Here is a 24645-nt window from a genome sequence, read left to right on the forward strand (position 1 = left end):
TATTTTTGGCTGTGGGGAGGAAGAGGTGGGGACCTGTCTGGGAAACAGGAAGCAGGAGGGGAATGCGTTGGAGAATAAGGGCAGAACAAAAAAGAATAAAAGAGCATTTACACCATTTCTCAACGATAATAAACATATAGGACCAAAGCCTGCTCGAGCCATGTGGGGAGCAGTTTGCCTGAAGTTTAGACTTTATTGGGACCACAGCAACTGTCCAAGTGCATTTACAAAAAGTCATTTGCTGCCTTTTTCTTTGATTTCCTTCTAATCATTTGGGCAATTTGTTATCTTACAAGAGCAAGAAGATGCATGTGCTACTGTGATAAATATGCCAATCGGGGCAAGGAAAAGAGAAGACAAGAGACTTGAGTTTTGCTGTTGCACCAAGAAAAAAAAAATTCAGACTAGAAACAAAGTGATGGAAAGCACAACCGGATTTTCAGTTGGGGTAAATCAGCACAGAGCAGCCCCGATTTCATGGTTCCTGTTTACATCAGCTTGGGACCTTGCCAACACTCAAAATCCATGAAATGCTGCTCTTGATTAGCACCACTTAACTCTGTGGCTTACATTAAAAAGAATTCAACATGTTTTTTGATGGCTGGAGATGGTTATTTTCTATTACAAATCTTGTCTACTTTATTAAGGACAGTGTGACCTAAGTGGAAAAATAGGAAGAATTTAAAAACAACAACTCTCAGACATCCTGATGCTTGGATTTGTTTCTTGTCTCTCTCTTTTTTTAAAATTTGAGTCCTCTGTAAGAGGTATTCACAAACTGGCTTCTGCCACTTCTAGGCCAGAGTTTTCATCATCTGTGCACAGAAACAACAGCCTCCATGCTAGAATGTCCCATTGCAGGTAAATGTGCATCTCACTTTAAAGCCTGGTGCCTTCCAAAGGATACTACATTACAGTCAAAGGTGTTTTTCCATTGCTTTTCATTTCTACACTGTTCTGCCAAGGCTCTTGTTCCAAAACCCTTAGCCACCAGGGATTTTGATCAGCCTCAAAATCTCACAAGCAGTGGACTCAGGCTGTTACACACCCTGATAAAAGCACCATGGTCCTCTTTAACAGCAATCTGTGAGAGCACACTGGTTAAGAGCCTGCCAGTGTTGGCTGAAATGCTCAGCAGCAACCCAGGCAGCTGCTCACAGGCACCTGAGATCTGTATCCCCAAAATGCATTAGAGCCAAAAAAAGAGAGGGGATCTGGCACAGCCTTTTGTGGATATCATTAGCAGCACAAGGTGTGCTGTCAGAAGCGGATGAGGCACTGCTCACTCCCCGTGAAAGGATCACAGCTCAGCCTCGTGGCAGCTCCCAGCAGGCCGTATGGTACTGGCTGCACGTGGCACGGGAAGCCAGGAGATCCTGTTAAGGGCCCTGCCATTTGCTGACTTGAGAAAGCTCAGCAGGTCAGACCCCAGCTGCTCAGAGACAGCACACCTCTGTGAGCCAACTGACACAACCACAGCTCACACACTGGCTCACTTGCTTCAGTCTGTTGACTGTGGACACCCACCCAGTTGTTATGATTTTAATACGCTGCAATATGAAAGTGCTATTTCAGGACAAAGTTATTAATAGCAAAGCAGCCAGAAAATAGTCTAGAAGGAATGCAATGTTTTGGCATTCCTGGAAGATAGGATGACTTCCCAGCATCCAAGAAACCACCAGGGTTAATTCAAGATGTTCCTATGCACAAGCCTGTCTTTTGTCACTGCATGATAAGCCATCATGACATAATTTCACAAGACCTGCACGCTGCAGCAGTCCACAGAGACTACAATGCAGAAAGGCCCAAAAGTTGGTACTTTGTTACTCTAAGTAGGCTGGTGGAAAGCAGAGGCTGGGTGCTGTGACAAAGCATCAGTAGGAAGAGGTTAGGAAAAGCTCTACTCTTCCGGAAGGACAAGGATGGAACAGGACCTGTTTAGGCCCTTCTCAGAAACCTGTCTGCCTCCAGGACCTCAGAGAGGCTCTAATTTTCAACCTCTCTTCCCCTATCAGCACTCTTTCCTTTCCTTGTTTATTCATACTGCATTTCCTCAGCAACACTCTTTACTTGGGCAGGAGTTTCATAGTTAAGGCAAGTCACTGTCCCTTCTCAGGTTCTCTTTTAAACCTTCTGTTTCTCCTAGAAAAATATCCTTGGGAATGTATTGGAGAATACTGGTGGAAAACACCAGACCCCGACTCGTTTGCGTAGGCAGCTTTCCCCCTAAAATTAAATGGGAGGGTCCAAAATAATTCCAGGTGCATCACTGAGCACAACACTCAGCAACACCTTGCAGGGATGATACCACAGGAAGGCATCTCTCCACTGGCAAGGCTCCTGGCATCCCTTCTGCCTGCTCCCACACAGCTGAGAGCCATACTCTCTGTATGGCTTTCAGCTCCCCAGCCCCATCCTTAAGTATCCTCCTTGAGCAAACCGAACAAACTCAGCACTGCATCTTTCCCTAAGAGGAAAAGGACCAGATGATGATGCCAGGAATTGGAAGATGTCATGTTCACAGAACTACAGCATTACCCACTAAACCACCATAGAGAGCTCCAGCTCACTACTGAAAATGCATTGCAGGGAACTGCAGTCCCCCACCACAATCCAAAAAGGAAACAAACAAAACCCACTTACCAACAAGGAAAAGAGGAAACACATTGTATTCATTATAAGCCCAGCAGAGGACATGTGACCTGGCGTATTTCCAACTCGGACATTTAAAAAATGTAGCTAGTTTACCTTAAGTGTCCTATTTTTCCCAGTTTCCCTTTTCTAGTCTACTTAAGTCCATACAGCATCTCCCAAGATAAGCCTGCCTTAGTGGGTTGGCTTTATATCACTCCTTCCCTCTATTGTCTTTCTGAGCTGTGATGGAAGTCTCCAGTGTCACAGCTTGGAAGACTACAGCCAGGTTCCTTGGCAGGGTTTGCAGGAAGGGGATGGCCGGGAACTGAGGAAGGACAGCCTCTGTCCAGCTGCAGGAGAGGGGTCCTCTCATGGTACAGCCAATGCTTCCTGGCATTTTGTTTATCATTAACACTGTGTAATTAAAGCTGGTTTTTAATAGCCCTCAAAGGTGGAGTCTGCAGCTAGCTCCTGTCATCCCAAACACTGCAGAGCTCTGTCCCCATGCTTTGGTACAATCCCTGCAATTGCAAACATAAACATTATGTTCCTCCAAGTACAAATAACAGCTTTCAGGAACTGCAATTTTATTTTGGTTATAAACATACAAAGGTAGCCTTTATGGTGGGAGAGGAGCCACATGTGAGACCACAGGCTGAGTCTTTGCTTCACAGAAACACTCCTGGGAGTACTCTGCTGCTTCACCTCCAAACAGCTCTGCTTCCCAAGTGCTTAACTTCCCAAGCAGTTGCACTTCCCAAGCAGCTGCATTAAATTAGAGCTCAAGGGAAAGCCTTGTGGTGGCCTAGGCTGCTGGAGTGATCTGCTTCAGATCCTGCAGTCCAGGAACTGGAACTCAGAGAGAGACAGAAACACACTCAAACTGTGTTTCTTTAGCTATAGCCAGCACTACTGGCAGCCCATGCATTCAGGATAATTTTCCAGGCACACCTGCTGTCACTCTGAGCCCCTGCAGGATACATGGCAGCAATTCTGAACACACGGGCTCTCCTCAGAGCACCTGGGAGGTGCTCTGACCATCACCACAGCTTCAAGGGACTTCCTCCATTTCAAGTGTCTCTAACCCTTCCCTGCTCTGCAGATGTCCCATCACTACCCAGCATCAAGCTCCCGACACCTGTCAAAGAAGCATGATATCAAATTGCTCCTCCAAGCCCCTGAGTACCCCTAGGCATTTCAGTCCTCCTGTCAAGCTTGCTAATGTGTCCCTTCTCTGCCACGAGTAATGGTGCATTCCTGGAAGCAAAAACTGCATTAAAAGTACTCTTTACATGTGAGCTAAGAGCTTTCTTTGTCTCATACCATTTTTACTCATAAATATAATATCAAGGTGATCGTGTTCTTCTCAGACTACTCAAGAGTGTTCTGTAAGTAAAACCTGCAATTGGCAATTTATCAGATGGAAAAATAAAAGCCACATTCGGTTTCTCCCTACACTTAAAAATGACCACGTGCAGTCTCTGAAGCAGTCTGATCTTTTTAACAAGGTCATGAATATCAGCTGAGGGCAGAGGAGGAGAAATAAAACCTGCACATGTTTTCCTTTCTGTGCTGTGTTTTTACTGAGGTTTTGCTCGCTTTCTAAGCAAAGAGGAAGCCTCTCCTGTTCCCATCACCCCATGTTTATCCACATTCCAGCAATCAGTGGCTGCTCCTCCAGGCACTCTCCAAGGGCAAACAACTGGATCTTGCCACAATGCAATTTTGAACTTGAGCCACATCCAGCTGGGAGTGGGAGTGAGGTGGGAGCCCTGTGAGAAGCAGTGATAGAGGCAGTGGATGATGGGACACCATGAAATCTTTGAAAATGTTACTCCTGCAGGCTTAGACAACAAGCACAACACACCCTTTTCCTAGTGAAAGGCCTGGAAAATGCACTTTAGGAGGCACAGCCTTAGGAGTCAGAATAAATCCTCCCATATGTCCCTGGTGACAAAGCAGCCCAATTTGATCAATACAGCAGCATTATTACACTGCACTGCCTTACATGAGGATAGTCATATGTTCTTGCCTCTGCTGAGAGTGGGGGAAGGGGTGCAAACTCCTACAACAATTCACAGGGGAAACGTCTCTCTCAAAATCATTAAGCCTGCACAAAGAATCTCTTACCCATATTCATGGAAGCTGCTTTTTTGGGAGCTGCTTTTTTTGCTTTTCTGCTTCACTAGTATTGATCAAGCTCGGGTGGAATCCTAGAAATAGCATGTGCTTTATGGTTTTCTCAAAAAGAAATTTTGTTTTTAACAACTTAGGATCTCTATCTTCAGGCTTTTGTTTCTGCAGCCATGAATACCCTCCACTGTGGGGGCTGGGTATAGACACAAATGTAGGTGGTTAACAACAGAAGATAGGACTTAATGGTTAGCAAATATTTTAAAATTATTATGAGAATTAGCAATTAAGTGCATTTGGATTCAAGCAGAAGTATCAGTAGCAAAAAAGGCATATCTCTATATATATAGATACATATATAGATAGACACATACATATATATCTTGCTGCTGCTCCTGAGCCCAGCCAGAGTCGTGGCCTTTCTGTGTTTGGCTCTTGAGAAACACATTTATAGACAGTTCTGGTAATTCAGGAATGACAAGAGAATGAGAAGGCAAAGAAAAACAGTCCTAGCCTATCACCTGCTTAACCACAGCCAACAAATCTGAGAATTTTGTAAAAACTAGGTCCTGTGTGGGCCTGGTGACAAGTTTGCAGAAAGCTAGAGAGGTTCTACCCCAATATGCCAGGTGACTCAAACTGTATCAGAGAAGCTAAAGGCTAAGTGGTAGTAAATGGCACGGGAGGAAGAACTGACTAATAACAAAAAAAGGCCAACAAATAGCCTTCAAAACCATGAAAAAGACCTTACCCATAAAGAGAGGTGTCACCCACTGCTGGGAAAAAAACCCCTACCACAGGAATGGTGCATCTGCACCAGCCACCTTTCTCCAGCACTCATCTGGGACAACACATTGTCAAAACCAGAGAACAAGAGGCTCACTCCCTCTTCACTGGGAAGAAATCCTACCATTCTTTCCCTCTGCCACCTCTGCACCGAAAACCACTGAGACCATCAAATCCCAACCCTGCACCATGAAGGTTAAAAATGCTGAGTTTGAGCACACCAGACCACCTCCACATTGTGTCTGGTAAGTGTTTCTCACCAGAGAAGTGTGGTGCTGCTTAGAGCTACTGGAACAAAGTTCTTCCAGAAAGGGGTGCTGCAGAAGTGTCTAGACAGACTAAAATGAAAAAGAACAACTTATATGACACTGCTAACTGTCTGCACAGCAGGGACAGATACTCAGAGGGAGGAGTAAATAGCTGGTGCCATAATTGCAGCTAGTGGAGTCATCTTAATTTACACTGGGCAAGGATCTGGCCCAGAAAAATATTCCTGTAAATTTTGCAGCCAAAAATTCCTCTGCTAGACCACATTCCACCAGTCAAACTGCCAGGGAAGACAACTACAGAAATAATTTAATTAAAATGGAGATCAGGGAGCTGGTATCCTTTTCAAGCTCTGCTCTTGACTTCATCTCTCCAACAACTGAGAGCTTGGGTGTCCCAGTTTCCCAGCCTGTAAAATCAGCATGCTACAGCTTCTCTGCTTTCTGAGGACAATGGCTGTGAAGCATCCTATCTGTTCAAAGCCCAACCATCAAATCAAACAGATATCTGAATGCTCTAAACCTCCAGCTCTTGGATGAAAGGGCATGTATTTTTCTCTGCTGAAACAGCTCTGTCGTTGCTCTTGAAAAATTTGATCTTTAAAAAGTCAACTTGCAAGTTTTGCTTCCAAGACTGTAGGTGTCAGGCTCTCTGACTTATTGAGGAACTGCTGAGGATTTTTGCTGCTACAGACTGCTCAAACTTGCCAGAACAGTTCTGGTACTGAAGTAAGAGTTAGGCAGAGACCTTGTGCTTTCCCACAATTTTGTCATTCATACTTCTGAACTTCCACTTTTGTTCTGCTTAGCATCTGGGAGGACAGTGAATTTTCTGCATATTCAACTCTTTCAGGAAATCATTAGATGAAAAAATACACCCAGGACGCAGACCAGTGCAATCACATGATCAAGTCATAAGGATGGTGCCATGTGATGTCTCATTGTAGCAGATCCTTTGTTTTCACTCCTCAATTTCTGTTAAAATATTTGGCTTTTTACTGGCCTGCAGAATCATTAGCAATGACACATGGCTTAGGACCTGTTTTTTTATAGTCCTCATGTTCCACACAAAAATCCTTCACAGATACCCACAGCTTAGGAGCTTTTAGAATAAAGGGGAGGTAGACTACTGGTTTTGAGAAAAGTTTTCACAGAGGCAGAACCAAGCAAGAACCCAGAGAGCCCTGGTGCCTGCAGCCAGCTGTGTGTCTCACTGCTATTTGATGAGGCCCCATTGTTTTGTGATAACCCCAGCAGACTGTGCATGCAGCAGCTTCCCTCCACACAGGAAAGAAAGGGAATCACCCATCTTCTGAAACACCAGGAAAACATTTCTTTGGCATGCAAGCAGCCCGAGCTGATTCAAAGGGTGGTGAAGCAGCACAGTGGACAAATACAGCAGGAAGGCCCAGAGTCCAGGGTGTCCTGACAAGCAAATGGAGAGCACCTCACAGCCCGGAGCAGCTGAGGTTCATGGGTCCCCTTTCTATCCCTCCCCTGGCTCAGGCAGGCTCCTCTGCCTTAGGAGGGGCTTTGGCAAACCCTCTTTTAAGGTGCCTGGCGAGGGTGCAGGGAGCCACACTGCTCAAGGCCACTTGAGTGGGGGGACCCTCCAGAGGGACAACAGTGGGACCCCACTACTGACCACACAGCATTTCAGGCAGGCTGCTCCTGCCCACGTTGGAGCAACTCCCTTTCTGAAGAGCTGTGCAGCCCTTAGAAGGACCTGGACAGGCTGGAGAGGTGGGCAGTGAAGAACAATCAGAAATTCAACAAAGGCAAGGTCCTGTAGCTGGGGAGAACAATCCCATGCACCAGCACAGGCTGGGAATTGCCTGCTGGAGCAGCTCTGTGGGAAAGGACCTGGGGGTCCTGGTGGACAATGAGCTGTTCCTGAGCCATCAGTGAGCCCCTGTGGCCAAGGCCAATGGGATCCTGGGGTGCATTAGGAAGAGCATTGCCAGCAGGTCACAGGAAGTGATCCTGCCCCACTGCTCAGCCCTGGTGAGGCACATCTGGAGTGCTGTGCCCAGTTCTGGGCTTCTCAGCACGAGAGAGACATGGAGCTCCTGGAGCCAGTCCAGAGGATGGCAACACAGATGATGAAGGAACTGGAGCATCTCTATTATGAGGAAAGGCTGAGGGAGCTCAGGGTTGTGGAGCCTCCCTCACTGGAGATATTCAACAACCATCTGGACACAGTCCTGTGCTATGTGCTCCAGGATGACCCTGGATAACCAGATGACAGATTGTGGAGAGACCTTACCTACTCTGTCATTCTGTTAAGAGAAGGGTAGAGATGTGCTGGGTGGGCACCCAAATTCAAGGGGCCTTTACTCTTTAACTATGGCCCAGGTTAAACACTGTTCCACATCCATCAACCACAAAGTCAGTGGTGTTTAACTAACTAACCAGCACACAGATTCTTTTTCCCAAACAAAGGTCAACAATGCACAGCAGCCCCAGCAGCTTTTCCCAATACTAATACCACCCCACAGTTATATTTGTGCTTTTAGGTTCTTTGAAATGCTGAGATCTTTCATGACTCACTCTCAAAAGCCAGCACTTAGAACCAGCTATGATCAAGTCAAGTCATCAACACCAATTTGACTTCATCCCATTTAAAGTCTGTTTCATTAAACAAACAAACACAAATTTGGCATCATTTTTCTGTTTCCCTTTACTCTGATGGATCACAGCCCTTGTTATAAAAACATGCTTAATAAAAACAAATTGGAAAACTAAGGAAACTCATAAAAAGCTCTGATTGTGAAGAAAAGCAGGGAAAAGGGCTTAAGGAGGAAATGCTACATTTTTCTGTGATGCCAGCAGAAAGAGGCAGTTTATAAAGAAAACCACATAGTGGCAGGAAATAAATCCTTGAGACTGAATTTGGAAAAACAGAAATTAATGCATTTATGGAAGAAACAGCAACACAACATGCACACCTAACAGAAAGCAGAGATCCAGTAAGGCTGACAAGAGTCCTAGAACAGATAAGACACAGAGAAGACCAATATAGCTTCGAGGACACACTCTAAGCATCTGATACACATGAAAACTGGAGGGAACAGAGAGATGGAAGGTATGACAAAACTCAAAGGGACATGCACTTTTATTACTATTTATCACATCTGTTCTGCAGTCAGAGTTGTAATCTCCAGTCAATGAGCAGGGGTCTCATTTCACATTTAGATTAAAAATCCATGAAATAGGTGATATAGATGGAGATGGTGAAAAGCATCACAGCTTTGTGAAACTATGAACACAGTGAATCCAAACAAAGCAATGGACTTGCTCATGGAGAACAGAGAAAATATGGGAGGGAGAATACTTGGGCACCAAAAGACAACACTCTGTTAGATATTCCTCCCCTAAATTAGGTTTTAGCACAGGCTTCCAAGGAATACAAGGCTTCACACCAGGTGGATTTCAAAGGACATTGGAAAGCACCACTGAGGCATACATTAAGAAATGCTACCTGGGCAGAATTTCATGATCTAACAGTGCCAATTCCCAGAATTTGCTTGTTTTTTTCTGGGTGAGATCTACTTATATGCAGTTTATTGCTGCTGGATAAAGACAGAGACCAAAAACACTTTTCATCCTGTGCACCCTGCTCTTGAATCTCATCTGCCTTCAAAATTAGCCAGTAAAACCCACTTGCTGAACACAAGGCCTTCTCTGACCCTTCTCTAACCTTAGAGACCAAGCTGCAGTGTGAATGGGTCCTTTCCCCCCATGATATAGCATAACATGACAAAACATGACCCAGCCTCATGCTGGATTCCAGCCAGAGGAGGAGGAAGACCCCACTTCCATGAACCTGGTCTCTCCTCTGAGACGTGTTTCCAACCTGACACACAGTACACACGTGATGGATTCTCAGAATGAAATGTGTCTGGCCATCCATGTGTGCACACAGAGGGACCCTTCATGACTCACCTTTATACTGCAGCATTTCAACAGCATTAAAACAGAGCAAAAAGGCCTCAAAAAGGACTTGTGTACAGAAGTGGATTTTAATGTCAAAAAAGGCCACTCTGGTAATTTAGTCTCACCTCTGGATGACACAGTTCACTGAAGTGCACAGAGCTCCCTTGAACACCCATTTATAACCACTTTCAGGTTGGTTTCCACTGTTAGATATGAAAGTCTGGGAACCTTCAGAATGGGAAAAAATCAGAATGGAAATCTTCCTTCTATCCATGCATTGAGACTTTCAAGAGACTTCTCTCACCTGTCATCATTTCACAGATGGGTATGACTGTCCTGAGGGAAGCTGTGCCGACTACACCAGACATTATCCTACCTTGCACTGTTGGGGAGGCCACATTTAGCTCTTAAAGACATTTTCTAGTTCCCTCCCACACCCACATTTTCTTCATTTATAAAACCAGTGAAAACAAATCATGCTTCACCTTCAGTTTTATAGAGGGCAGCTCAGGACCTCTCATTCCTTCATGGAAAGAAAATTTCTTTCTGTACAGTTTCCATTATTTATTAGCTGAAGGTCAGGGGAGAAAAGGTATTTATAGGATGCCTAAGGCCATGCTCACTATAAAACAGAGTAAGTCAATATAGCTACAGCACAACTTAGTGGCCTGTTGTGCAATATTTTAAAAAATCTACTCTCTCATTACAGCACTTGAGAATATCTCCTCCCCAACACCAGTGAAAATACATTTATGAGAGCTAAGGAGCAGCAAGATTGTTTTAATCAAATCATTAACATGGGTGTGCTGTTTTCTGCCCATATCCTGATATTTAGTCCAAGTCCTGACAAGATCTGGGATTTGTATAATCTATTCTCCTGAAAGGTGTCAAGTGATTTTGTGGACACTGGGCCAGTGTAAATTCACTGTAACTTTGGCAGATCTGCACTCGCTGACTGATCTGAAATCCCCAATGTGATGTGGATACTATTCTTTCCATTCACAAAGAGAAAAACTATTCACAACTGAATGCCAAAGGTCTCCTTGACCTTTTCTACTTGCAGAAATGGAAATGAGACGGAAATTCCCATCTTACACCATACTGGAACATCACCTGACCAGAGATGCAGCTTGCTCAAACAAAACTGACTGAATGGTCTATGGCAGCACTCACTGCATGAAATAATTCACATGAGACAGTCCCAGTGAGGAGAAGCCTTCAACCTAGAGCACCCACTCAGTGTGCAGCCAGGGCACTCAGCACTTGGAATCACGTACACTAGAGCACTTGGGAGTAAGAAGTCACCCACGCCTTGCTTCCTTTGCTCTCCCTCTAATGTATTCTTATAAGAAATGCACTTCTCATGTGAGAAAAAGAAGTCCCAGTGCAGCCTTTGTAGAGCTCTGTGCTCCTACTGTCATTCTTCTCAGCCCTCAGAAACAATGCTGGGAAATCACCCAGACAGTCACCTGTCTACCAAGTCTCTCACACCAGAAAGCAACTCCACGCTGGAATTCTGTTCTCCCTCAAATTGCTGGGGTTTATTCATGTTTTAAACAAACCCCTAGAACTCAGAAAGCCCAAGACAAGCTAGGCACACTCAGTAAAGAGTATTTAAACTGGGCACCCTGAAACTTATTTGCCAGCATCCAAGAAAGATTAATAAAGGAATCACTCCCAAAAAACAGAAAACTGTCTTGAGTGAGCAGGAAATCAAGGCTGCCTGAAGAGAAAGCATGAGCTTTGCAGCCAGCTCAGAAGTACAGTGGGGTGCCAAGGCCCTCATACTGTCTTTTAAACCCCCAGATTCTGAGGGGGTTTGAGCACACAACTTCATCCAGGAGGCACTGGAGACAGGTATTTTAGCCTGTGTCTGGAAGGTTTCAATCTGTAACCAATGTAACAAGCACCAGAGCTCCCATTGACCTTAACTGACTTGTTCCCTCTGAAAAAGCCCCTCAGGTGAAACCAGGTCCTTCTGTTCTGCCTACAAGAATCTTTCTTTGCACTTTAAAAACACAGGAGAGGTAAGAGAAGTACCAGTAAGAGAAGTCTACACTGTTTTCCTGCAGTCAAAAGTAGGAAACTCCTTCAGGTGACATCCACTTACCCTGAAATTCTCAACCCTGAAAGAAAAGCAGCTTACAAGCTTTTCCACTGGGTCACATTACTTAAAGCAGTCTGCATTGTCCTCGAAGATACTGGAGACCTCCAAAACTCTAAATGCTTTCTCCCTCTGGTCTGACCAGACAGAAACATGCCTTACTCTCCCTATTTGACTTAAACCCCCCTGCTCTTTCACAGGTTTCTTAGAACACCAGCTCTCAGAGACTTCTGCTCACATCAGAAGGACCTTTCTCAGCACCAAAGCCAAGCTCCCAGTTTCCTCAATTGTCCAGGAAAGCCTACAAACATAACTGAACACTACTGTGAGAGATCAAAATGCAAACACAAATAGAAGAAACACGTACCTTGGCAAGGATCTGATGTACAGCAACCTTCAGATGATCACAATCACCCTGAGGTGCTGGCATAGCTTATGAATAACTGGGGGATGACTGTCACACCATCAGAATTAACTGGGACAGCAGCATCAGGTGGAGCCAGAAAAGAGGTATTTTACCCAAACTGACTGTATTCTCAAATCAGTCCAGTGCTCTTTGCTTCTCCCTTATTACCTTAAAATGTAGACAAATTTAAAAATAAAAACAAGAGACACTGAAGTTAATACCCATCTGATCTAGACACTAATGAGGGAGGCTTTTTCCACTAGCACTGATTTTCCACTGTGCAAATGCAGCCTCTCCACCGTCCACGTCTCAGAAACAAAGCCACTTCTGGCCTGAAGCTTTCCATATGAAATACTAGATCCCATCTTTCTTCTCCCTTCTGCCTTCCTCCTTTCCATACTTAATTACTCACACAGCAGCTGTAGTAGGTTGCAGATGAGTGAAATGTTTTCTTCAAAGCAGCACAAATTTTCCAGGCTGACAGGGAAGGCCAAAAGAAAGAAAAGGGAAAAAAAAAAAACAACCCCAACAAGAATTATTTAGTACTTTTCACCAGCTCAGAGCAGGCAGCAAGTTCTGCAGGTCTGGCACACTTCAAATCACTGCACAGGAAAAGAACAAAGCCCCTGAGCCACTCAGCCCACCCTGCACCCAGGGATGCAGGGCACCTCCAATCCAGAATCCAGCAGTAAGCCAGAGGTGCCAAGGCAGGGCAACTGCACTGACTCCAAAGTAGCACAGCACCTCACTGGCAGCAGCTGAGCAAAGGTGAGAGGAGACACCAGCAGCTGCCAGGAGACAAGGAACACTGTGACTGCACTGCTTTTGTGCATCTTGTGTATCAACAGGCCTTGCCACGCCTCGCCCTGAGGAAGGGAGAGCACAGGTAAGAGACCAGAAGTATCCAGATACTGCTCGTGGCATCACACAATGCTGTGGATGCAGTTCTCCAAAGATGCAACAGTCACAGGATGCAGAGTCTGGATACCTTTGATTAACCAAATTGCTAATAGCTGAGAAAAATTAATCAACTTTTAGGGGTGCAAGACCTGAAATGAAAAGCTAAAATTGACAACAAAGTGGAAGATGTCACCTAAACTAAGTCTCTCGCACTGAAAAGTGCCAGGCCCTCAGGAAATTCTAGTAAGTGCAATTCATTGAAAGATTTCTACCAAACATTCTCAGAAAATAAATACATTTTTGCCCAATATTTTATTGGAATATATATTCGTTTTGGAGTCAACATGTAATCCACTGAAATGTCACACAACCAAGATATAATCTGTAAGGGCAGACTTGAATCAAGCCACGCAGTGACTCAAATCTGGGTCTCACACCTAAGTGCTGTGATGTGTGTTTTGGGTGTAAAAAGCAAGCAGACAGGAGCACCTCTCAGCCCCTTCTACTCTGCCACCCAAAGAACAATTTTCACCGTGGCCTTTGATCACTAGAACCTTTGTTTTCCCTCCAGCCCTGGTGGAAAACAAAGGCAGGCGATTAAAGGCAGTCCTACTTCACCCCCACCAGCACAAAGCAACTCAGCACAATGCTGATTCCCCTCCTGGGCTGGAGCAAGGCAAGTCAGCAGAAATTGCAAATGTTCAAAACCCAAGAACTTTCCTTATGTATGGAAGTGGACTTTGCCCACTCAAGAGTCAGGATTAAAACCAAATGCCTAACACCATAGTAGCCTATTAGTAGTGAAAGCATTTTTTAAATCTAATTTACTTCTCCTGACACATGCCTTTTTCCTCACTGCACAATCTAAATAAACATTTATTTTCACTGTGATTCCCAGTCACTTCAGTGGTACCAGAAGAAGGCTGCATTGACAAAGGCAGAAGGTGGGCCAGATGATCCTGTCCAAAAATCACAAACCCTCTTTCCAGACCTTTTGGACTATCTAGGTGGAGATACTTCCATTGATTGCAGTTTCTGTCAAAATATGCTACCTTACAAAGGTCCTTCATGGTCAAACATCAACCCTATGTCAGCATCCCTTTAAAACTGACCTTCTGAGGCTACAGGTTTAAAGGGCAGGATTTGTAAATCAAGACTTTAATTGGAATGTCTCAGAAGAGCCTCTCACAAGCCAGTGTCCTTCTCCTTGGCATCCTTTCCCACAAATCACCCTGTCTCCCAAGCTTGCCTGTGTCACTGTCTACGTCTCTATCCCTTGCAGAATATGAGCTGTTGACCCCATGGATGATTTAAACTCCAGCTTTGCACTCAGGTCCACAATGCTGGGAAATAACAAGAGGATTAGGACATGTGACACACTGCCTGTAAGCATCATGATCAAAACCAGTATGACACTTATTTAAGTATGGTTGGTGGGCCTTCAGCAAGCATAAATGATGTAAACATCCCTGTGTAAACGACTGGAACTCTTTGGTGTGCACTGTACAGCACACTACACACCTCTTCAAAAAGTAACACATGTAATGAATACAGTTGCATTGAGTGGAGATGCTTTGGATTGGAAAGGATCCTTCACATGCAAGAACAGGGAGTGGATGGGTACCTACTTCAAAAGGATTAACAGCATCAGAGAAGCTTAATAAATCAGAGTTGATATATTAAACCTTTTAAAGAAAAAGAAATTAAATGCCTTCTGCCCAACCATCCTACACTCAACTCCAACCCCTACTAAAGACTTGAGAAGGGTCAAATCAGTGCCACGCACAGGTTGTCACAAAGACAACCCAGACCTCCGGGAAGGGGCATTTAAGCTTACCTTTCAGAATCTTCTTTTGATTTTTTCATAGAGGCAAGGCCCAGGCCACCGATGGCTTCTCTGCACAGGAGCTGTCCTGGCAGCTGGTGTGGCAGGATCTGGGCCCACAACTCCAGAGGGGCTGGAGCCCACATCCCCATGGCCTCACACAAGCCTCCCCTGCCCCAGCCACTGTGCCCAAGCACCACAAACCCAGAAGAGGAATCTCCAGAGCAGCAGATCAGAACACAAGAGCTGCCAACGCATCTTGTAACTGAAGAACTGAGAAGCAAAGGTTTGGTGTCCTGATTAAATCCAAGATGTCTAACTACCTTTGAGCATAAAGGCTGAAACACGAACTCACAGGCAGCTTACTCTCACAGGCAGCCTAACAACCTGAGCAGCCAAGCAGTCTTCCTCACCAGCTGCTGCCAGAGCAGGAATGGTAAACACAGCCTGGTGACCAAAGCTTTTTCTGATGTACACACCTATAAATGCCACTTTCATTTTCTCAATGCTGCTGGAATCAAGTAAGAGTCAGAAATCCCAGGTTGTTTGGGGTTTTTTTTTAATAACATAAGACAACAAAACAAATCTTCAGTGGCTCAAATGCAAAGAAAGTATAAAGAATATCAAATTAAAAAATAAAAGGTCTGTGACTTTAAAGACCATCTCAGTGTCTTGGGAATCAGGCACGATTTTTTAACTCACAGTGGCAATGTTGGAAGGAAGCTCTTTTCCTGGCAAGTTTGTTTTGTTTGCTTGCTACAGAATCCACTGAATTCTGCAGTTTGAGTGAATCCACACTAATTCTGACCAGGGCAGAAGCACCCATAGCACAAAAAGGACATGAAGGGAGAAGAAATTCAGTAATTCAGGTGAGTGATTCCTGCAATGTCAGTCAAAAATGGCACTCCCAGCTCCTGAGCACTGCCAGGAGTTTGGAAACTGTGGGGACATTGTAAATGTAGGGAATGGACAGGAGGCACTTGAGAGTCCAGGGAAGCAGAAAGACGAACTCAGGACTACTCTTGAAAACACCTTTATTGACTCTCCAAAAATTCAGGTTTAGCATCAAAAAAGAAAACCACCATCAATTACCAATGCCTGGGCACAACTTTTAGCGAGGTTTTGAGCATGATGATCAAAAGTCTACAATTTTTCTTCCCTCTGCAAAATGTGACAAACTTGATAGCAGATAAGGTGTACTACTAACCCACTGCTTAATATACTAAACAGCAGTATTGCTCAGTCAGTGAGCAAAATCCCTTTGTTTCATTAAGACAACTGCAATCAAGGTCATTCACATGCAGCTACAATCAAAGAGAACCAGCTTCCTTCTTGCTTCCTGATAACGTTTCCTAACTCAGAATGGAGAAACAACACACTGGATGTTTCTCAGTGGAGAATCATTTGACAAAGACTCAAAAAGTCCCCCAACAATATTCAGAAGATACCATTTGCCTCAAGCCTGGAAAGCTTAACTATGAAACTACTATCTGGAACTGAAAACCTTCTGCCATTTCTCCATGGAAGTACCACACTGCAGACTAGCTATGTATCATGATTTTCATGTAGCCTGTTCTAATTTATGCACTGCCTATTCACTAGGACATACAGAAATGTAGAGACTTGGGGAAGGGTAGATTTAAGCATCCCAAACAAGTAAGAGAAAATATTTTCTAGCTGAGTACCCACATTATGATAGTGCATTGCTTAAAGGTATTTACCCCATTTCAAAATCACTTGATACAAGTCATTCACATAATCTGCTATTTTAAGACCTGTAACGTGGATTGCAGGACTCTGGGCTTTCAGAATGCCAAAAAATAATCCCTTTTAACAACAGATTCTATAATTAAGAAATCATGTAACAACAGAGACAGCAGTTTCAAGTTTTTCTTTCCTGTCTTTGTCCATCTCTTTCTGTAAGGTGACAGAAGCATGCTTTCAGCACATGGAGCAAGCAGAGGGACTGCAGGTATAAATGGAGCAGCGTTCAGAGTCTGAAACACATTGCATTACACATGTGGCTGTTCTTGGAAGTCAACCATTTCTGAAAGTTATTCCCAAGAGGCACGATGTACTATAAGCACTTAAGAAATGTGTTACACTGTGACTGGAACCAAGATGAAATGGCAATATTAAAAGAGATGGTTTAGTTTATGTAGTGGCCAACTATGCCATTAAACTGGAACAATGGAGACGATGGGGAGGCAGGAATGTTCTTCAGTGTGATTTATTCCTTTCCAGTAGGAGTGGAAATTTTTCCTATAGGCCTGAAAATGACCCCGTCTGCCAAGCAAAAGTCAGCATTAAGATATAAGAATTCTACTAGATTAGTCACCCTGGGATACTCTTCTCTCACAGAGCACAGGGATCTCAAAGCCCTCTTCCAGGATGAGTCAAAACTCAGCCTTCTGAGCTCCACAAAAACCATCAGGCCTTAGCATTGCTGTTGTCAGTCGCTTCAGAAAGAGGGAAACTGAGGCTTGAAGAATTGATTAAAAACAGGCAAAGAAGGCTATATGAAAGGATCAACAGAAAAACAAAGGCTTCCTCGATCCTGTGCTTTACAGGAAATGTGCATCTTTCTTGAAAGGATCATTGTTTGCTGCAGCTGAGAGCAGCTGGGTCAGCCAAGGCAAAAGGAAATGCTATCAGGCAATGGTTATCAGCAAACAATATAATGCCATTTCCACTTCTGCCAGCCAATTAGACCTGTGCTGCCTGCTGACACGTGGGAAAGGCTATCTCCTCCAGAATAAACCAGGGTTTGGCACCTAAGCCCTGCTGCTTTTATACAGCTGCATCAGCTACACAGGATGACTCTGTGCATCCACCTGCTCTTTGTGCTCCCATATTCTGACATTGTGGGAACTCTCATGCTAGACACTGCCCTATGCTCCCCATGAATATGAAGACAGCCCCAAAATGTCCTGATGAGACCCCTGTTTCACAATAGCACAGTGAGTTCTGAGTCCACCAAGGGGCCTATGGAGAAGGACAATAGAGATGTCTAAAATGTCACCCCTAGGAAGAGGCATATCTGATTACAAAAGATGCCTTCTGCACCCTGATCTTTCAATGATCCCCTAAATGAAATTGTGAAGGCCCAGCAGGAAGAACAGAGGGAAGCCCCATGTCCATCCTATCCAAATTCTCAGCCCCGCTCTCCCCCTCTCTGCAGCGTGGCACACAAAAGTGGGACCATGTGCAGCTGCACAGGCTATGCTCCTCAGAGATATCTCCCCCAAAAACAGCCTCCTACCCACTTCCTTCCTCTGCAGAGTAATGAGGTGCTCTTCAGCCTCATGCTGTCACTGCCAGCAGTCTGGTTCCAATCTCAGGGATGCCACATGAGGCAGCCACCCCAGAGCAATGGCATATGTGGCCAGAGGTCCTCCTGCAGCAGCACAGCAGCCACGCAGGTGCTGAAATCTCCCCCCGCCTTGGTCCTGAACTGCAGAGTCAGCTCACAGGGACAGAGAGAACTAGGACGGTTCAATCAGAGTCAGGATGAAGCACCAGGCAGAAACACGAGGTACCAGCCAGCTGACTTAGAGCAAACGATTCATTTCCCAATGCACGCAGCCCACCTCTTCCTTCAATCCCTCCTCAGTGCCATGGAGGCTCAGCACTGCTGAAAAAGCTAAACAAAGTTCTCTCTCCTGATGAAATTGTACTATTGATTCTGACATCCCCACTCCAAGAAAAATCCTCCTCACCTCAAAAGTGTTTTGCCTGAAGGAGTACACCCAAAGCTCAGAGAGGAGCTCAGATTTTGTTGCCTAAAAATCAAGCTCTCCCTTCCCAAAATGTGTTTTTAAAAAACATCAAACACATCACAGGTTCATTTCCAGCTTCCACTTCAGGTATTTCTACTTCCACAATGCAAACTATGTCCAGGGTGGAATAAGGGTTTCTTTGTTCGCATTTTTGCCTTCTAAAACAGAAACCCACACAAAAGAAGACAATTTGTTCCTACACAAAATCTGTTTGTTTTGTACATATTGCTGGGTTGCACTCATTCAACTCCAACACTAATTGTCAAAAGCACAGATACCAAACTTGCTCACGCCCCTCTAGCAGTGGGAAGGGAAAAGGGGAGATCAGCTGACTGTGTGCAAGCATTTACCAACCTGCCTGTGCTGTCAGTGCCCTCTGTGAGTAATGGGTGTTTCACAATCCCAAATACGAGCAACTGGCCCAGCTGTATATTCCTCAGCCAGCAGCTACCAGATTGTTTTCCAGGCTCAGGAGAAAAGGAAGACAGGACTGTGTCAACGCTTTCACTCCAAGGCATGCTCTGATTTTCAGTGGGGCAGGAGCATCTTTCATGGCATCACAGTAAGCATCGTTTGTCAGAGCAGGACCTGGCACTGACTAACCTCTGCACATCACGCACTAGTAGCTGCTAATCACAAAACTGGAACTTACAATGTGGTAAAGAAGCTTGCTCTTAACCCACACATCTATTTTCCCCCTCAACCCTTGCCTTTTTAAGAGACTGAAGTAATCTCCTGGGGCACTGCTCTGCTGCTAGGAGAAGCACTGCCCTGGAGCCTCTAGCACCATTGGAGCAGAGGCAGGACTTGTTCAAGTGTTTTTACTCAAAATTAAAGCTGCTGTTTCTCACTTCTGACACATCCCACAGGAATCAGTCACTACCCTGTCAGCTCTCTCTTCCCCGGAGAATCAACTGTAGCCTTTAGTTTTAAAGGATACTTTAGAAACACATACATCCTTTGTCTCAAAGTTGCTACAGTTTGCCTAAAATAAGTAAATCCCCAATACCTGATTACATTGCAAGTGATTCAGAAGAATTAAATTGGGGTCTCTGTGTCAGTGGGTCTGCCAAGCTTGTGTAACAGCACGGTGTCTGCACAGCCAGCTTCAGCTGCTCCCACCACTGACACATCAGTTTTGCTGCCTGTTGTTTGCAAGGAGAGTCCACGCAGCAACAGGGGAACAAACCGTAAATACAGGATGCATTATGAAACATTGGGCACTGGTTGCAGGATTTCAGAGGAAATAAGGGAAAACGCAGCAAATTATTTTCAGCTTCTCTTTTTAACATACATGGAGAATCAATGGGGTTTAACCAGGAGCATGACTTTAAATTCTACAATGGTAACAGTGGGATTGGGCAGGTACATGCTACTGTATAAAACAAACTGCTGCTCTTCCACACATAAAAGAAGGCAGAAGGAGACAGAGTATCACTCGCAGCACTGCCTGAAGCATGCTGGCTATGTCAACACACTATGTCGCTTTGGACTGTTTGGACTGTTAGTAATATGCAACAGATCCAACGATCCTATGAAATATTTTTTCATTAAATTATATTAACCTCTTCAGTTTAATTAGCATGTTAAAAATATAAAAGGAAAGCAGATGTGACCATCATGGATGTGTGCGCTGAATATTAATAACAAAAAGCATCCCCTCCCCCTTGGAGGATAAAGCAAAGTTGGTTCGGTCATTTTGCAAAATAAACCCTGAATGTGTTCACCCTGTAGCTGACAATGAACCTCTGCTTTGTGTGCACACACATACAAAGCTGAAGCCGAAATGATTTTACTACGGGTAAAGCTTTGAAGATGCAGCCCCGTCCAGCTGGCTGACAATGCTACAGCCCGAGTACTCCCCAGCAGCCCTGCCACCCACCTCTCTACCCATACACACTTCTAAGGAAAAATTAAATGAACATCCCAAAACTGACAGGCTACCTTTACACTAGCCAAGACTCAGGTGAAGGCTGGCAAGATGAAATCTTGTGGCTCGTTATTCTCACACTGATAGTGCCACGGGTCCGTGCGCTGCAATAGCACCACATGTCATCCCAGCCACACTCCACTATTTCTACCCACCAGCAGATGTTTTTTTTTCTTTTAAAGAGATACCAGTTTCCAGAATTTCACCTGGTGTATCACCTCTGCCAGAAAATCACATCAAGAAACAGGACTACCTCACAACATTTGGTCGTATATAGAAATGCTGTCCTTCCTTTTCCCTCAATATCCCAGCTGATAACTATTTACAGTTAACAGCTGGGTGCATCGTGTATTTTATACAGCTCTTCTCTGTAACCTACTCTTCCCCTTGGTCTTACTTGTATTCATGCTGCCAGTCATCATTTTAATGCATTCATAAGAACTGATTTCCATCTTTCTCTTTATTCTGTCTGCATATTAACCCTACAGTGCCTCAAAACACACTGGTTTACTGGAACCAGCCTAAGGCGTCATTGTTTCAAGACAGCAAGAAGTGTGTGTTTCTACTCATCTTCCAAGGGAAAAAAAAAAAAAAAAAAAAGAAAAAGAAGTCACATTTCTACTTACTGAACTTAGCCTTAAAGCTTTTGCTAGGGCTTTCACACACCTGCCCACCCTCCACCTCCGACTTAAACTACGATTTTTATTGGCATATACTAATTACCTGAAAATAAGAATGATCAATTCCATTTCCACCAGCTGCCAGTTGTCAGCACTGGCTAGAAGTGGGTAGGCTTGTTTAAAAGAACAAAACAAAGCAAAATAAAAAAATATCTAAGCTCAAAAATAAAATAAATACTAGTCATCATAAAAAACGAAACCCTAAAGAATGCCACCGGATCTCAGGTACTGTCGGGTGTGCTCAGAAAGGACTGAAGGCAGACAGATTTGAATGGACTGCTCAGTTTGTCACGGTAAAAAATACAGAGATTTAAAAGGTCTACCCACGCGGCAAAAAAAAAAAAAAAAAAAAAAAAAAAAGAACCACCAAAAAAACCCCAACCCTGAATTAAAGAACAAAAATAAAATAAAGTCAGAAATGCAGCCTCAATGCATCGACTGTCTGCGCTTAAGAGATTTACAGGAGTAATTTAAATGATTCACCTGCTGCCAGTTTTCCTCCAAGGATGGCAAAGCTGAGAAGTAGCCGGTGTCGTGGACAAGCTGGAGTTCCTGGAATATACTATAACTAGCCAAGACATCCATGCTGCTGCTGAGCAAGACCCTTTCTTTCTGCTTTTGTGTGTGTTTGTTTGCTCGGGTGGGGGGTTGTTTTTGGTCATAAAAAAAAAAAAGGAGGAGGAAAATCAACCAATGATAGATCCAGCGTCCCTTTGGCTTTGTTTTGTTTCAGTCACACTTTAAAAAAAGAGAGAGAGAGAGAAAGAGGATCAGCGCGGAGGGACGGCGAGGTTCGGGGGCCGGGCCGAGGAAGACGAGCGGCGCCGGCGCGCACCGAGCACCCCGCGGCCGCCGCACCGGGGCACGTCCCCGCCGCGCTCCGCGCAGCCCCGCGCCGCGGCCATGCGCGTTCGCGACCGCCTTCCCCGCCGCCCCCTCCCCTCTTTATTTTCGGGACACCACATCCCACATCCCGCCCCCCCTCACGCCGCTTCCCTCCCCGCTTCCCTCTCACCCTCCCTCAGCAAGCCCGGCCCAGCCCGGCCCCCCCGCGCGCGCAGCCGCGCGGCCCCACTGAGGCAGCGCGTGGCCATGTAGGGTAAACGGCGGGGCGGGAGGGGCGTGCCCGCCGCGCGCCTGAAGACGCTGTGGCCCAATGGCGAAGCCGCGAGGGGAGCGGGAGGCGGGGCCGGAGCCCCCACGCCGGCGGCGATTGGCCGGGAGCGCTGCTCCCGCCCCTTCCCCGAGGCTCGCGAGGCGGCGCGCGGCGAGCTATTTTTAGGGCGCTATATAAGAGGGCGGCGAGGCGCGTGGTGGTGGCAGAGAGTGGTTTGCTGTGCGGTGCTGCGGGGCGCTCGCGCTCCGGCCGTGAGCGCTGGGCGAGCGCCCGGCCTGGGGCTGCCCCCGGACACCCCACCTCGTCTTTCCCGCACCGTCTGTACCCCTCTGCCTCTCCCCAGCCTCTAGTGCTCGAGTTTTTGGGGTTGAGGATGGCCGGAGCAGTCGTAGATGGCCGCCAAAAGATGTGTGGCTTGTGAGGGTATTGGAAGGAGTAGGAGTGGGGATACATCCTGAGCAGGAGCCGCCGGCCTCAGGAGCACGTGCACGGTGCCTGTGTGGGCAGCGCACGGGAGCCCGGCCTCTGAGTGCTGACCCAGCCGGGCCGTCCCCAGAAATGCACGAGCGCTTACTAAGGCAAATATCGTGGCATTTAATCAGGCTCAGATGTGAGCTGAGCCCTCTCTGTGTGCTAGTCTGGGTTGGCTAATGAGCTGTTTGACCTTAAATGGTTAGTGTGGTGCAGAGCTTCCCCAAAATCACTCTGGCACCGGGCACAGTTGCATTTCTGCTTTTGGAAGGATTGCAGAACTGAGTGCTTGTTTGAAAATGATGGGGGTTGGGAGGGGCTTTCAGTAATAGAAGAAATATGTTCTCTTTGTTGCTCTCAAATTCAGAGGGCCCTATAGTGCCATCGGTTGCATTGCCAGGGTTGTATGTGGCCACCAGGCTGCAGGATGAAGGTCCCTTGGTGTCCTTTGTTGGTGGGTTGTCAGCACTGTAAATTGGACTGGATAGCAGGGCAAGCTGGTGCTGCCAGGAATTGCTAAACTATCTCTTTGTGCAGCAGTTGCATCACACTTGCCTTGCCATGACTAAGATATCTCTTCTCGCTTTTCTCTTTCCTTTGCACCTGGATGAGCATGCCAGGTCCAGGCCTCAGCTGGTATTAATTGGTGCAATGCCACTAGCACAGACACATTTCTTCCAGGTGTCCCAGTCAGACTGATGTGAAAGCATGAGGCCGCAGCGTCAGTGCTGATTAGTTTGTGGTATGTTTTGTTTCTTGGCAATGAAGACAAATTGCCTTTTCCAAAACTGGGTCCGTGTCAACAATTTTGAAAACTGTATTTGAAGAGGGCTTGTCAGAATAAACCTCTACAGAAAGCCCAGGTAATGGCTGCACCAATCCCAAGTTCTTGTAGGTGCTGTGAAAAATGAGGCAGAGTAAGCACCTCTCTAGTCTGAGGAGTCAAAATGTAGAGGGGAAAGAGGAAATTAAGCTTCCGTGGTGAAGAACTGCAGTAATCAGGAAAGAACTGGACATCGGCAATTTTCTTAAATAAATGGTCTCACCACTACAAAAACACTCTGTGGCTGCATTGAAGAAACAGCAGGATGACTTGCAGGAGCTGATGCTCGGGTGCTGACCTGAGGCTGTGGGTCTGGATGGTCCAGGGGCAGCTCCCTTGAAGCTGAATGTCTCCTGTGAGCTGCTTGTGAAAACGATGCCATCCCCAGCCCTCACCTGGGGAGCCATAGGTTGTCTCAAACAGGAGCATTCCTGGCGGCTTTACCTTAGCAGAGAAGCTGTGTGTGAGGCTAGACATGAATAATAAACTACTCTTTCTCATAAATATACCCATAAATGTGTAAATGTATGTGTTGGTGGGAAGATGAGAGGGAAGGTTAGCGCAGCAAGCACTGCTGGAGAGGTCTTGCAGACCATCGTTACCCATTCCAAGCATGCCTCAATCTGGCAAAGCAGCACCTTCCCTGGGCACCTTGGGAAGGGAAAACTTTTAAAGACTGTAGAGGAGAGAACTTGACAAAGGTGGTCAGCTGTGGAAAGAAGCAGCACTTGGGTGTCATAACACACTCCTGTACTGAGAGGGTTACACAAGAAATACCTGTTTCAGAAAAAGCTGTCTGTAGGCATTTATCCTTAACAGCTTGTCAGAACAAGGCTGAATGCATATGCAGAGGCT

The 24645-nt window shown here is 45.6% G+C and overlaps 1 protein-coding gene across 1 annotated transcript in view; it reads right to left on the reverse strand.

Moving 5' to 3' along the window:
- Positions 1-22246, reverse strand: part of KLF7 (KLF transcription factor 7) — a 65640-nt gene extending 43394 nt beyond the window's left edge. The window contains exon 1 of the mRNA XM_059853288.1: positions 21863-22246. Coding sequence (XP_059709271.1) covers positions 21863-21964 — 102 coding nt within the window. The 5' untranslated portion in view covers positions 21965-22246. The remainder of the gene's footprint in view (positions 1-21862) is intronic.
- Positions 22247-24645: the final 2399 nt, after the last annotated feature.

The sequence above is a fragment of the Haemorhous mexicanus genome, chromosome 8 (genome assembly GCF_027477595.1).
Source record: "Haemorhous mexicanus isolate bHaeMex1 chromosome 8, bHaeMex1.pri, whole genome shotgun sequence".
Classification (NCBI taxonomy): domain Eukaryota; kingdom Metazoa; phylum Chordata; class Aves; order Passeriformes; family Fringillidae; genus Haemorhous; species Haemorhous mexicanus.